At 33.7% G+C, this 15613-nt stretch overlaps 4 protein-coding genes across 7 annotated transcripts; 2 read left to right on the top strand and 2 right to left on the bottom strand.

Moving 5' to 3' along the window:
* Positions 1 to 359: 359 nt before the first annotated feature.
* Positions 360 to 5532, top strand: Elp6 (Elongator complex protein 6). Of its 2 annotated transcripts, none has more exons than XM_083034356.1 (3): positions 360 to 465; positions 4250 to 4612; positions 4700 to 5532. In XM_083034356.1, the coding sequence occupies exon 3, from the start codon at positions 4706 to 4708 to the stop codon at positions 5528 to 5530; it is 825 nt and encodes a 274-aa protein (XP_082890482.1). In that variant the 5' UTR covers positions 360 to 465; positions 4250 to 4612; positions 4700 to 4705; the 3' UTR covers positions 5531 to 5532. The 2 variants fall into 2 exon arrangements, with proteins under 2 accessions (XP_082890482.1, XP_082890483.1); XM_083034357.1 differs by having other exon boundaries at positions 368 to 472.
* On the bottom strand, positions 1574 to 4367 carry LOC145934095 (mitochondrial dicarboxylate carrier-like). Its single transcript, XM_083034355.1, has 9 exons — positions 4228 to 4367; positions 3408 to 3527; positions 3184 to 3341; positions 2752 to 2907; positions 2489 to 2655; positions 2196 to 2403; positions 2035 to 2115; positions 1904 to 1960; positions 1574 to 1800 (listed from the first exon to the last, which is right to left on the bottom strand). Exons 3-9 carry the CDS (start codon positions 3277 to 3279, stop codon positions 1684 to 1686), a joined length of 882 nt encoding a protein of 293 aa, XP_082890481.1. The 5' UTR covers positions 3280 to 3341; positions 3408 to 3527; positions 4228 to 4367; the 3' UTR covers positions 1574 to 1683.
* On the top strand, positions 4866 to 8598 carry LOC145934094 (uncharacterized). 3 transcript variants are annotated; one of them, XM_083034352.1, is made up of 6 exons: positions 4866 to 5006; positions 5853 to 5999; positions 6097 to 6352; positions 6468 to 6656; positions 7284 to 7577; positions 7939 to 8598. In XM_083034352.1, the coding sequence occupies exons 2-6, from the start codon at positions 5857 to 5859 to the stop codon at positions 8311 to 8313; spliced, it is 1257 nt and encodes a 418-aa protein (XP_082890478.1). In that variant the 5' UTR covers positions 4866 to 5006; positions 5853 to 5856; the 3' UTR covers positions 8314 to 8598. The 3 variants fall into 3 exon arrangements, with proteins under 3 accessions (XP_082890478.1, XP_082890479.1, XP_082890480.1); XM_083034353.1 differs by lacking the exon at positions 4866 to 5006 and adding an exon at positions 5069 to 5209; XM_083034354.1 differs by lacking the exon at positions 4866 to 5006 and having other exon boundaries at positions 5856 to 5999; positions 6133 to 6352; positions 7939 to 8594.
* LOC145934092 (kinesin-like protein KIF19) lies at positions 8165 to 15535 on the bottom strand. The gene is made up of 14 exons (XM_083034347.1): positions 13657 to 15535; positions 12851 to 12919; positions 12614 to 12709; positions 12216 to 12419; positions 11807 to 11956; positions 11513 to 11728; positions 10810 to 11282; positions 10506 to 10681; positions 10032 to 10189; positions 9598 to 9811; positions 9182 to 9383; positions 8906 to 9052; positions 8636 to 8760; positions 8165 to 8304 (listed from the first exon to the last, which is right to left on the bottom strand). The coding sequence occupies exons 1-13, from the start codon at positions 13747 to 13749 to the stop codon at positions 8637 to 8639; spliced, it is 2322 nt and encodes a 773-aa protein (XP_082890473.1). The 5' UTR covers positions 13750 to 15535; the 3' UTR covers positions 8165 to 8304; position 8636.
* Positions 15536 to 15613: the final 78 nt, after the last annotated feature.

Raw genomic sequence — 15613 nt, 5'->3', positions numbered from 1 at the left:
TATATAATTGAGTCATAAACAATTATTTTTTTTATAAAATAATTATCTCTGTGTGCGACTCAATAATTAGACTGTGCAAATAAAATAATTGAATGCTCGGTATATATATAGCTTCGAAATAATAAAAATCTTTTGACAAAAAACATATAACAGCAGAGGATATATATATTAATATAATTTTATTACTTTGTGCATTTAAAATCAAATTTTTGTCTTTTTATGTATTTATATTAAACTTTTCGAGCTTCGTGTTTTTTCAGTCTATTATGCTTATCTATAATGCAATTAACAATATCATTTTGAACAAATTTCGCTCGTGCGCAGTAGTACAAATGTTAATATAGACAGTCTGACGTTTGACATCTGACAGCTGATTACGGCTGTGCTATGTTTTGTTTGAACTACTAGTACTACGTACTACTACGTCATGAAGGAGCGTATACGAATGACTTTCAGCATCATTCGGTATGTTGTAAGTCAATCAATCTATACCAAAATATACAATATATATTTATGTATTTGTTTTCGCAAAAAGAATGCTGACTTGTCTCGCAACACTGATTTTGAATGCTAGAATTTGTTTGTTCATTCTATAAAAAAATAGACCTCTTATAGGTTATAAAAACATACTGCAAAGTACGGCGTATAATCCGATAATTAATCGAGTTGAGTATTATATAAATATAATAATTTCTCGAGAAATATATATAATAATAATACTACATTCAATATATATAATAATAATAATGATAAACATTTTTATTTTTTAAGGCTCCTGGCTCCTTTCCGACCATGTCGAAATCGTGACGTCAGAGGCGAGAAAACACGCTAAAATTTCTTAGATGCCATTTCAAAATAAAAAAATATTTCGATGAAACAGCACTTCAGATGGCTTTAGCACACTCTTAAAAAACCCCGAAAACTATCCTTTCCCCTTTATAATCAATCAACAGCTGTAAAATGTAATATTATAAAGCCCAGTCCGTCTGGTCTTTGCAGATGCGCAGTCATTCCGCATGTCAAAGTCTGATATCTCGATCATTTTACAGATGTTGATTGATTATAAAGGGAAAAGGATAGTTTTCGGGGGTTTTTAAGAGTGTGCTAAAGCCATCTGAAGTGCTGTTTAATCGAAATATCTTTTCATTAAAAAATGGTATCTAAGAATTTTCAGCGTGTGCTTTCTCGCCTCTGATGTCACAATCCAATATGGTCGCGGTGAGCACCCAGGAGCCTTAATTCATCATAGCTAATGTGATGGAAATTGTGTGATGGTATATTTTAGTGTGTAATAATACATAAATTTTACATAAATTTTTATATATTTATGAAACATCTTGGCTCTCATAGCGGAAGATTAAGAATAACAGAAACTCATAAGCAAAGAAACTTTCATTAGTGAATTATATCTTTCATTCTTTATACTATATATATAACAAAACATGTAAAAGCTGATAAAATTAAATTTATATAAGGGTTAAAATTAATTAAGAGGATTAAATTATATATGAATAATTAAACAAATTAATTTGCTGAAGATATTTTTTGTATAAATAACTATTTATTCATTGTCAGATTTGTAAGAAGATTTGAGACATTTCTGTCAGTTTGCACACATACAATATTATATAAAGAATTCATTTCAATATCTCATTGTATTCTACTTGTCAAAATCAATTAGATTTACGACAATGGTTTCACAGAAGGTGGATAGAACCCAAAATTATATCTGAGCTGTTCAAGGAATACAAATGTGAGAATAGTTTGTGGTGCTAATCGAATAAATCTAGGCACATAACCCTAGAATAAAAAAGAATTTTCATTGAACAAATTTTATGTTTACAATTATTTTTAAAATGGTGAAAGAGAAGGAGAAATACTTTAATTATAATTAATTACTTACTTTAAAGAAACCTCGTGGTCCACGTTTGGCAGTATACGAGAAAAGTTCCATTAGGTTCTATATAGAAAATAAATGTAAGAATATAAATATTTCGTAAAATTTATTTGTTATTTGAAAAAATATACACTTACTTTAAATTCTCCAGGCTTAGCATTCTGTGTTCGCGTCTTTAGAACATCTATAGGTTGTGTTAGCGTTGTTGCAATAGTACCCTGTATATTAGCATAAAAGATATCAGTTAAATGTTAGAGAAACTTGAATTCTTTCTTTTGATATTTAATAAAACACTTACAGCCAATACACTGGATAAAACATGCGTTGAAGGATTATCTTGAAAATAACCAGTCTGTAACAGCATCATTTTAATCTGATCGTAAAAACTCAATTGACCGATAGTCATTAATACTGATCTCATGGTCCCGGTCGAACATCCACTGAACAATTGTCGAACACCCTCTTGTTGAATTACACGAAACAATCCATCAAAAACATGCTTATAGCTGTGTGATAAAGAGATATATGTAATTAATAAGAGTGGCGCGAACAAAGTATAATAAGCAAATATAATAACATAAGAGTTCTTACTTTCTTCTTAGTTCTGGTGGTAATTTGATATCATTCTGCATGCGTACAGTAATTACATCGCTAGGCATTCCAAAAACACCGCCTATAGCACCGGAAGCTCCAGCCAATAAGAGTTTTTGATAAAAAGCTAATGGATGGTCAGGTGTTTCAAACGTTTGTTTGCCGACCTGTTACATTTAACAATACATGTGTATGATAAATTAAAAAAGAAATGGCATTTACGTGTATACAGATAATGTATATAAGTTTCTTCACGTACTGACGTCGTAAGCACCAAATCTTATCGTAGAATAAGTAAGTTGACGAAGTAACGAAGCACTGAGTCCATTGTATAAAGCTAATATTCCTTGTTTTCTAGTTATTTCAACAGTCGAGTGTATTATTGATATCTTCCCTTCTTGCTGAGTTTGTAAATGGACCTAGAAAAAAGTAAAATTTATGTAGTCATTTTTAATTAAAAAATTTCTTTATATATGTTTACATTTAATAAGAATCGATATTTATTAATAATTTGAGAGAAAGATGCGAGAAAGTGAGAGAAACAAAAAATAATTATTTATAGTTATGCAAAATGTTGAAATTAAAATATTGATTAACATAAATATAATAATGTCTTGTACTCTAATAATTCTTACAGACAATGAAAAAAATATACTCAAAAATAAACTGAGAAGAAAGAAAGATATAAATAAAACCTTCAGTAAATCTAAAGGATGAGTCACACATGCAGCAGCTGCAGAAGAAACACCACCAAAGTACCAACGTGATAATTTCTTACTTTTGTTAGCCATTATTGTTTAGTTGTCTTTTTAATTTTATAAATTAAGCAACAACTAGGAGTATATCCGTGGCACTGCAACAGAAAATCTGATTAAGATATAGATTTTCATTTAAAAAATATATAATTAATTCAACTTACCTTTTTTTCTAAATATATCAGTAAAACGAAGCATCAATAAATTATAGTTCATTTATTATTATGTAGGAATGGCAGTCTTCATTGTGTATGCACCATTAAAATAATTTATAGTAGAGAAGCCTGAAAAAACATATATACATAATATATGTATAAATTCCATACAGTTTCTAAAAATAAATATATATACATATATATTTGAAGAATAGATGAAAGAATATATGAATTTTCTCTACAATATAAATTTAATATAAATCATACAACAAATATTAAATATTTCTTTCTTTTTGCAAAAATTGCTGTATAAAATCCATGAATATTTAGGTTCCTCCATATTGGATGTGAGTCCAGCTAAAACGATTTTAGCGGTTCTAAAATTAAAATCAACACGATGTGTAGCGACCGTGCAATAATAGCGATTCGCCGAAGTAAACATAAAACATACGCGCGTATTTAGCTGGAGGACAACTTTAGGAATGTAAGCGAGTTACTTATTTAGCTCTCTTGTTATTTGCGAAATTTTTGCAAAAACGAAACGCGCGCATAAGTAAATAAAAAATAAAAAAAAAATAAATAAATAAAATAAATAAATAAAAACATAAAATTTTTTGAAATCGTTCATCGGGTTTCACGCAATTGACTTATTAGACATAACAATTGTTATTAATATTATAACTAGAGGTATTAGTTTTGATGCAAATTCAAGCTTATATTAAATTTACATTGTGTTAAAACTGCTCGTCATTAATTAGTAGATATATCTGTTAGAATTAATTTTCTAAGGTATAGATATACTGTTTTTGAAATTAAGCGTAATATTTACAATTGATCTTTGAAATTTGCAGAGTTCCACTGTTTCGTTCCAGTCGTATACGATGGCTCGATGATCGGCAAGCGAAATCGAACTGGTTTCTCACATAATCCTCATCAGTAATGCTGGACGGCTGACGTGTTCCGACCCCGACAACAGCTGATAGGGCTTCTGCACACAGGACGCGTCGACGCGTGGTGAGAAGGCGACGCGATAGCCAATAAAAGTTGGATCGAATCCAACTTTGACGAAGAAAGAAAGAAAGCCAGAGAGTTGATGAATTGATGACTGGTCTTGTGCGCTAGAGTCGAGTTCATTCTACAGTGGAATAATAGGTTTAAAGGTTATAAATACATAAATAGAGCGCAAGACTGCGTACGATCCGGCGATTTATCAGGTTAGAATTATTATATAAATATAATCCTTTCTCGTGAAATATAAATAATAATAATATTAATAATGATAATGCATCTTTACCTTTCAGTTCACCATGGCTAGTACGATGGAAATGGTGTGCAATACTCTTGGAATCGATAGAGTAAACATGGACAGTAAAATAATCTTGATTGAAGAGCAACACGGTACCAACGCAAACTTCTTGGTGAACGCTATCCTGTCGCACGCGCTAAAGCAGATGAAGGCTGTCTGTCTGGTTTTATGCCATAATACCTTTAGCCACTATCGCAACATTGGCATGAGACTCGGTTATAATCTTCTGGCTCTGAAAGAAAAAGGCCAGGTGACTGTCGCCGAACCGATGAAAATTGTAGCCACCAATATCGCTGATATGTGTAAGGATTCTGTGAATCAAGAGGAAATGATAATCCCAGATTTTGCTTCTACAGAGAATATAGATATTGCGCATAGACTTTTTACATGTGTTAGAAAGAAGTATGATGAAGCAGCGAAATTCAACGAGTCTGTTGTTTTTATTTTCGACAATATAAATCATCTTCTTGACTTTGGCCTCAGTGTACAGGACGTTATCTACTTTGTAAGATACTTAAGGTCATTTGTAGCGTTGCATCCCTTGTCAGAGCTTTGTATTTTTACACACACGTATCAAGATGATTTACAGAATTCAAATACAGATGTAGTTGCTAAAATCTTGAAATATATGGCGCATCTATGCGTTACAACTCAACCATTTAAGACAGGACATTCCAGCGATGCATCTGGTAAACTAATCATTCACTGGAGAATTGATTCCATTAGATCAAAATATCACTGGGCCGAGAAAACAACACATTTGTTTAAATTGTTAGATTGGCAAGTGAAGATTGGTGCACCTGGTGCAGCATCTATTCTATTATAAATAATTTATTGCCATATATTCAGTTCTTGATAATTGTTTTTCTTGCAACATTTTATATTGAATTTGTATATATTTACTATTAAATTAAATTTTAAAAAATTGTTCATTTTTCTATTAAGAATAGAAAAAATTCTCTATTTATTTATGATATATATTATATGTGAATCAGGCATAAAATGTCAAAAAGCCTGATCTTAGACATACTTCACATGACACACACACATGCATACATTGCTGTATATTCAATTTTTATTTATATTTTATTACATGTATAATATCAACGCATTCTTGTCAAAAAATAGTGTATCTTTCGTTTTATCAGATAAATGGGCACAAAGCAGAGTGTCTATGAGAAACCGGGTACTTTGGATTATTATAAATTCAGCGCGGAAGAATATGCTCTGGTTAAGAAAGTATGGTCAGGCATCGAAATTAATCCGCAATTTCATGGTAACGCTTGCCTCAGGAGGTGTGTATAATATTATTAATAAAAAAAAGGGAATTTTATAAATATGTATATATATTTTTTGATTGACGTCTAAAAGTGATTCAAAAAATTATTTAAGAACGCCGATATCTCTGCTTTTTCGATGGGCTTTCAGCTTTTGCGAAACACATCCGCAATACGTGAAATTTTTCACCCAGGAGTCAAAATTGCACTTGAGCTTCGATACACGCGTTACGGCCAAATTTGCAATAATCATGGAAACTATGGGATATCTTTTACTGGATTTTAACAAGAAGCCGAAACAGTTGGATCGATTAGTCGGTTACATAGCTATGGTACATAAGGACATGCGATTAATGGAGCAGGATATGCGTGTACGTAGAACTTCATTAATTTTCGTCGAGGAACGATAAATAAAATTAATTCTCTCGAGAATTTCAATGCTAGAGATAAATCGATCGACGATGATTTGTCGAATCTTTTGTTTAGAATCTTGTGACATCCTTATTCGAGTACTTGTCGCGAACTTATCCCACGCACATGACTGTCCAGTGTCGGGAAGCGATGTCCAAGTTCATGGATAGCGTTATAAAGGAGCTCTTGGTGAAGATGAAAACCTTCCGCGATTACGACGTCGCGCAATCGTCGGAAGTAGTTGCAGTTGCGCGATCGAAATCGGTAAAAGAGATATGCATAACTTGGCCTCGAGACAGTGATGTTAATAAATCTACACGTTGCTACTTATAGTCAAAATTAGCAAGATAATTATCCTATCGTATCACGTCAATTTTATTGGAGAATGTCGCGCGAAATGCGTTTTCTTAAAAATATTAAATTAATAATAAAAAAAAAAAAAAAAAAAAAAAAAAAAAAATTATTCACACTTTGTTTAAAAATCATATTGAAGAAAATAATTTTTTAAATATCAATTTAATATTACCTATATAAATTTTTATGCACACGCTATTCAAATAATTATACATTTTTGCTATCATGCATTATAGACATTCGATGTATTTTCGCAATTATATAAAAAAAGATAGTTCTTATTGTTAAGTTTACTTACAATCTTTTATATTCTTCAACTATCGGGATTTTCAAGTCTCTCTTCAATATCCATTCATATTCTAATAATTTAATGCGAAGACTGAAGATATTGCATAATATTTTCATTATTTCATACAGATACGCGTGAATATCCTAGGATAGCGTTAGGATATTTATCATAATTTTTATCTGTATTTTCTATCATTCGTTCGCGTGGAAAATCAATCCGATCAATTCCAATTTCCTCCGATAGCGTAGCCGTGGGGACGATGCCCGCTCTTCGCCGAATCCCTAGTATTCGGCAAGACCAAATTATACTGGGATGAATGGAAGAAGCAGTGGAACGCGCGGCTGGATGAATGGGAGACGCAGGCAGCATCCGCTGTTCAAGAGCCGATCTCGCTACCGATCTCGTTCAACAACGAAGATATCCAGATATTAAAATCGAGGACCGATTTCAATAATGAAGGCAAGTTTATCGGCGTCTTGCAGCGGAAGGCTTCCGAATTACGGAAACGAGAAGATTTAGACGTGTCCGATTCTAGCTTGGCGGTAAATTATTTTCATATATCTGTAACTCATTCAATCATTTAACAGATACAATTATTTTCAACAATATGTTTCTTATTTTCGGCCTGTTTCGTTTAATCGTATATTATTCGTATATTAATATCGATTATATTATATATTATATAATATAAATATTATATATATAATATAATATATTATATATTATGGCAATATAAAAAAATGTTTCGAGAATAAATTACTTGATTCAAAGAAGCAAACATCTTTACATGTCAAAATATCCTGTAATATTTTTTGTATATTCTCATTAGTAATCGAGGTATTTTCGGGAGCGCGATCAAATTGACTGAAATCTCCTGTATAACGTATGTCACACTTTTTTCAGCTGTTAACTCTGAGCAAAACGTTCGAGAGTTCGCCAAATCGAACGCGAAAACGGGCTAATCAACGGTATTGTAAGCGGCGGGTTTCAGTTCGTCCTTCGCACGATCATCCGGAAGGTGCGAGCGCTTCTCGCGAGAGACATCGCGCCAAGAGTTCCTCTCGATACGTTTCGAAACCGCGATCAGAAGAGATGATACTAAGCCTGACTATGGATCGTCCACCGCTCGGCAAAACCATCCTCCCCAAGGATCGAGGGAACGACAAGAAAATGATTGAGCAGCAGAAATGCGAAACTTCCGAAATCGCTGAATGCGCTAAGTCGCACAATACTGCTCGCGAGAGACGTCGAGACCGTTTCAATGTCGATCTGAAATAATTAAGAGGAAAGACACGTTTTATACTTTATACAATATTCAACAATATGCTTTTAAAGTGATGTCTATCCATCTATCATCAATTTCATATCACAAATTATTAATCATTAAAGCGCTTCTCGATATCACTGTATAAAATGCAAAATGCGAAAAATAGCGAATGTACGTTTATTGTTAGTGTTAATTTTCATAATTATTTAACTAAAAGTGCAATAATAACATTTTTAGATAAATATATTTTAAATATTAAAAAAAAATACAAATATGATTAATTAGATGCATGCAATAAATATTAAAATTGCAGATAGAACAATTAATTCTTACCTCAACTACCTGGTTCGCGATCATCGGTTTTCGTTCCGGAAGCGTTGTAACGATTATTATCGTTGTGCGCGAATCGCATCGAGTTTATGCTGTCGTCGCTCGCTATTCGACGAAGTTTCTTGTCGCTGTTTTGAGAAGAAATAAGGAACTGAATCAACAGGATCGAGTATATAAAACAAGATAGATAGACGAGAAAGAATATATAAGATAAATACGAATTTAAATACAACACACCCGTATTGTCATGTAAATGAGGTGAAAGTTTCTTACTAGTTTTGCGAATTCGCCGCCGATATCGGCGGAAATAGAGCTGCTGGTGAAATTAACGGTTGCACCGCTGGTCCCATCACGTGTTCCGCTTCCTCCTGCGGTTCGTGAATCGGTGGTAGCGGCGAATCCCAGTCGGAATCCGTGGAACTTTTTCCGACAATATTTTTGTTTAAATTACGCATTTAATATACATAATGTTTCTCGAGCGAGACGAGAATCCAATTTTTGAGAATAGTTTTTGCCAATTTAGCGATCAGAAAAAGCGACTTTACTCACCTACTAGCTAATCTCAGATCACTGCTAAGATTATTGTAGCTGAACCTGCTGGATATAGGCGGCAATCCGCGACTCAACGAAGACACGGTCGGAGAAACGGCGAGGTCGCCAAGGCTGCTGTCGACGTACGTCGCAGCCTGAATCTCTTGCTGGTACAGAGCATAAAGATTCTGCAGGTCAGTCGGGAGCGCCAGTTGGCCATCTGTCATTTACAATTAGATAAATTAATCGTTAATTAAATGAAAGAATTTAATTTTTTAGGAGGAAATTAACGTGTAATTTATCAGATACAATTAAAGAAGAATATTAGGAATAAGTAATTCTTGTGTCGAGTTAAAAATAAAAATACATATTAGAAGCTGTTACGAATAAGGATGTGAACAGGGATACGAAAGTTCGACTATTTTCTGACCGACCCTTCATGATCCGCCGTTGCCTGGTGATGATTTCGTCAGAGATCTGTCGCTGTCGATCGTAACGGAGCAGCAGCAACTCTCGACGTCTCAGCTCGTGCTGTTTAACCAGCCTCTCGCTCTGCAGCATCATTTTGTCCGCCTCGAGCTCGTGGACTCGCAGCATCAGCGCCAACAACTCGCGCTCCTCGTCCGAGTTGATGCGCGATGGTAATTCCTGAAGAAACGTGCGGCATTTTTTTTAGATTGAGGATTTTGAACTTGACGATTCGAGATATCATTTTCGATCGATTCGCTATCGTAGTTCTAATGCAATAAGATCTCGTGTCATAAACTTTTATATAGGAGATCTTTTGTTTTTCTTTTCTCTATTTTTAAAATTTTAATTTTATTTGATATTATGATTAAAATAATAAGAGTTACAAAGGTTCTCTTACGTCTTCCAGTGCAGCGCTGCGTTTTCGACATATCTCGAGTTCTTTCTCCGCGACGATGCGCATCTCGATGTATCTCTCCCGCTCTCTCGTTATCTCCGTCAATTCCGTCCACGCTTGCTGCACGGCTGCATCATCTTCTAGATCGTCCTTTAAGAGATCTAAGCGATCATTGAGATATTGTCTTTACTGTGAGCAATTTATTGCGAGTCGATATTTGTTTTATATGAAACAGGATATGAATTCAATGAATTGACTAAAAAAAATATTTGGCATTTAAAATTAAATATTTTTTACATAATAATATATGTATTTGCAAAGGAACTGCATTTATATAAATATGACAAAAGTTAAAAATTAGTTTTTTTTTAAACTCTGAACAATGGTATTAAACTTTTTAATTTGCACAATCTTAAATCTTTGTCTAATAATATAATTAATATCATATATTATATTAACAATTCAAGATTCGCTCACCCATGTCGTCTATTTCATCCACTTGGTAGTCCGTGCCAGGACGATCTATATCGGAATCCCGCGTTTTTCCGTAAACCTTGTTATTCTTCGATTCCCAATGCGAGATTATGGAATGTTGCTGTTCGGCGGCGATATTCAGACCCAGAAGATGACTGTCCAATTCTATTAACTTCCTCCTATGAAATTAAACAATCTTTATATCTACCAATACAAATCGCAGAGCATAAACGATAGTCAAAGATTTATGATTAATTTCTGAAGTGTTAATTTTTTAATTTCTATGTAGTATTATCATCGTACGCACCTCAAACGCATCTGTTCTTTAAAAGCGAACATGATTTTCTCTCTCAATGATCTGAAATCATTGCCGTTCGGCATTTTCTCCTCCGATTCCGTTCTCTTCGGTCTGTCGCTTTCCATCTTGTTTCGCAGACGCGAGATCTCGCTCTTCAAGTCGGTGATTATGTCGCGATACTGCGTGACGTGCAGATAACTGACGTCCAGCACGTTCTGCTCGACCTTGTTGGAGATCCTGTTGGCGCGATCCGCGTACATCAGGGTGTTCTTGCTTTCGTCGCGATGCGCGCTCGCCGGTGACACATGGACGATCATGACGGTCCGACAATTGCCGCTTAGGGCTTCCTTCAGCAATCGTGTGAGCTTGGAATCGCGATAATTCACGTATCGAGCACCACCGGACAATGCATTGATGCAGTTTCCCAGAGCTAGGAGAGATCTATTAATATGCGCGCCTTCCTGCAATCTTTTGCCTTTGTTCTGTAACATCAAACCGAATGAAATTTATCAGGATAAATCCTGAGAACCGAGAGAAACTGTATTCTTTAGCATTTTCCCTTAGTCTATCTTTATTTTATTTAATGACAAAATAAAAATGTTATTTCGAACATGCTGCATAATAATTTATTTATTTATTTAGCATGATATATGAGAAAGCTTATTACATATATATAACCGTAAATAAATGATGAAAATCAAGATCGATTTACCTTGGTTTGCTTCGCTCGCTCGGATCCGGCGAGATCGATCATAAATAATTTTCCTTGCTTTATTTTGGTATGCAAACATTTATCATTATCTTGAATCGAGCGAGAGGACTGTCTGACTATAACACTGAGGAGTGCATGACTTCGCGACGAGGTTTTATTCGCGGCTGTCGGTTCTATCGTCCTTGCTTTGTTACCTCTGTGTAACAGCTGCATAACCTGCGAATATTAAATAAAAATTATTCATTTAGTCAATCCTTAAACGCGCATCGTGTATTGTAAAAACAGCTGTCATACTTCTTCAGTCGAATTGGTGGAGATTTCTGTCAATCCTGAGACCTGAATGTTACGACCCCGCGTGTCATCGCGTAGATCTAGATATCCCGAATTGGGATTCAGAAGATCGCGAATGTTCTCGTTGTAAATTTCCATATACGACATCGTTACCTAAAGATTTTATAATTATAAATTTAAAAAAATTATAATTTAATCATAATTATAATTATAATTTAAGAAATTCTTAATTGTTCGGAAACTGACGAAGATGGTCAAGAAATGATTAAGATTATTAAGACTTCCATTAAAAATTATTTGTGAAAAAAGCGCGCGTATATTTGATCTATATAATGCATTATTGATAAAAAAAATACAAACTAAAATAAAAAAAAAAATTAGAGGAAATTTTTCCGATTTTTGAGAAACTCACCGTGAATTTCGCGTCCTCCGGCAATTTTTTGGCCGCTAAGAAAATGTCATTCAGAGCACGTACCATGATCCCAGGATTCGATGATGTTCCTACCATCGTGTATGTTTTTCCTGAGCCTGTCGCACCATAAGCAAACACGGTGGCATTGTAACCATTGAGAACGTCTTGTGCTAAATTTTTCGTTGTGCCTTCGTAGACCTCTTCCTGAAATAATATATAACAATAATACGATGTATTTTAATAACTCATTGTCAGTATAATAATTAATTAATAATAATTAATTAACAACATTATATTATTAATATACCATATTTTTATATATATGATATATTATTAATATAATAGATTATATTATATTAATATTAATAATATATTATAAAATTAATAAAATAATTTACCTGAGTAGAATCTTCTCCGAAAACTATATCGTAGAGATACTGTCGCGATGCCGTACGTTTCTGCTTATCGGTGTCCTGATCTTCCAGCACCACCATCTGCAAATCATTTCAATATCATGTTTATATTCTCGAAGAATTTTTTGAATTTTAATTAGCGTAAATGTATGTAACTTTACTTTAATTAGAAAATTAAAAAAAACAGCAATAGTGAATATATAAATTGACACGCGAACTTACTTTATTAACTGCGTGCAAAGATCTGGTACCATTTTCGTTGTGGGCCAAGGGTCGAATACGAACAGCAACCTGTAATCAAAACACGACGATGAATTATCAAGGGTATAATTAAGGATACGCGATATAACGATTATTTTGGGGTCTATGAACGGAGGAACCGTCGATTAAAAACTTTTTTCCATTCGTTCTCTTTTATTACTCTTGTCCGTCATCGATTTATAATTAACGATGAGAGACTCGGCTACATCGATTTGTTTTTTTACGGAGTTTTTTATTCCACGAATATTACTGTAGAAATCGCGTCGTCTTCGTAGAGATCTCAAACTGACATCGCAATGCTGAATTTTTTACAATGATGTACTTCACTTTCGCAGAGATAGATAATATTGCTCGTGCATCCTTATAGAACTATCGAATGTAACTATATAGAGGAGCAGCTTGACGTGATGTTGCAAAGAACATAAAAAATTTTTGGAATACAAGATGATACATGAGCGTATTTGATGTAATAAAGTAACTTCCTGATATATATAAAACATCCTGATATATATGCACATAAATATATAAACTATCCAACATAAAATACTAACTTTTTAATTATTTTATTTTAATTAAAAAGTCGAAATTTGGATACAAAAATTTTACGACTTTATTTTATAACAATATTGCAGGTGTATTTTTGGAAACAAACAATATAGTGATAGATTGATCAATCGTATTAAAGATGGGTTTTCATGATCGATTGTTTTTTCTATTAATTAAAAATAATATTTGTCGATTTCATCGATCTTAAGTGAACCACGTACCATGAGTTTCTGCTCCAGTCTTCGATTTCCGCGATCTTTGAAATCATTGCTGCTGCTGCTACTGCTGCTGCTACCGCTGCTATATTGCGTCATTCTTGAACGATGTAATTATTTCACGCGTATCGTGAAAATTAAGATCAACTAGCTCGACCCCGGCTCAAACAATATTAACGAGACGCGTTCGATGATTTAACTTAAACGCCGCGTTTATATTAGGTGTCTACACATCAAACTTCATTACTATTATGCGGTCTTTTTCCTTTCGACCACATTAATGTTCATCGTTGCACTTCTCGTCGTATAAATGCGTTTGCAAACAAACATTCTGCCACTAACATAAGCCAAGAATCGTATCCCGCAGACTCGGATTTATACGAATAAATTAATAATCCGATAAATCGTTGATGACAAAAATTAAAGAAGCTTAACAAGCTTAACTTAAATTGTCAATGTTAGAAGAGCAGAATATTGTTTAAAAGATATCTATGGTATATCTTCTTCGCTACTAATGTGAACTATACGTATATGCGCGTTCTAAATAAATGATTAAATATACGTCACAATTGATAATCGGATGTGCGTGCGTAATGTGCATTTAGCGACTTGAACACGCTCGAAAATTAATCGACAGTATGTGTTATCGCGACACAGTCGGCCGACTAACTGAAGCGCACCTGTTCACCTGACACATGTAAAGGCATCTACGAGGCCCTATCACGCAAGGGTACGCAAGCTATATTTTCGCGTGCCGCGACATTCGACCGTAGGATCTGCATTAACAATATCGATATTAATGCATAATGCGACAAACTGTTGCTGTCACATCGCAGATAATATTAAAGTAAGGGGTCCGCATATTTATGACGATATATATTCGATAACATATGAATATTATATACGTATCTCGGGATAAAACATCTGTTAAAATGTATCTAATATTTGAAAATTCAGAGATGATTGATATCAATATGATATATGACGGTACAAGGTATTGCAACACGATATTGTGACTTTTCGAGAGACCTATTTTGTACCGTATAATTTTCTTCCGGAGAGTATAATTACTGAGAGAGAGAGAGAGAGAGAGTTCAAAATTATACTCAAATCAATATATATACCAGCATGAAACTTTCTTTCATTTTAAACGATAAGTATTTTTGATATAGCCGGCATTGAAGGTAAAACATAACTGCATTTTTTTTCACAGGAAAATGCAGTTATAATATATCATTCATGGATTGCCGTCAATATGCATGAAAAAATTAAGTTGATGACCTATTAACTTTGCGATACATTATGCAATTATGTGCTTAAGGGAGGAATTTACTTGTAGTTTCTTGGCACTCAATTTGGAAGGAAAAACTCAGCGAATTATTTATAAAGAAAGACGTAACGGGAAGCATTTATAGCTTATAGACGTGGAAGTTATATGCGCAATATACGGCAATATTAATTCGATTTAAGTGGAATTAAAACCTCTCTTGTTCGTGAGGACTCGCGTTTCGTTCAACAAGTTGTGCTTCCTTGATAAAGACCGCGATTAATAACGCGAAAATGTCAAGGATGAACGAGCACTCCAGGAAGTTACATTTAGCGGTGTACGCAATTTCATGATTGCAATCGATCAAATATGTATCTATAGCATCGTATTTAACACGATGATTAATTCCTCTCGTGCGAGTGCACTTTCGATTCACTATATCGCGTTATCTCAGTGATATACATACATGTTAAACAATATTTATCCATTTTATATAGTGATAAAACATTGATTGTTTCTTAAGTGTTCGCTTTAGTTAATTCGCACAGATTTCTATTTATAATTTTATATTGACGGTATAAATAAAAAACATGTTTAGAAGTGAGAATGACAGAATGTTCTGACGACGAATTGAATATATAAGAAGCGTATTATTTAAAGAAAATAAAATTTTTCGTATGCTTAAGTATTAATTTG

The sequence above is a fragment of the Prenolepis imparis genome, unplaced genomic scaffold, assembly GCF_030444845.1.
Source record: "Prenolepis imparis isolate NDT839.2.m4 unplaced genomic scaffold, iyPreImpa1.0 SCAF_3, whole genome shotgun sequence".
NCBI lineage: Eukaryota > Metazoa > Arthropoda > Insecta > Hymenoptera > Formicidae > Prenolepis > Prenolepis imparis.
This window is presented reverse-complemented; position numbering and strand designations above follow the sequence as displayed.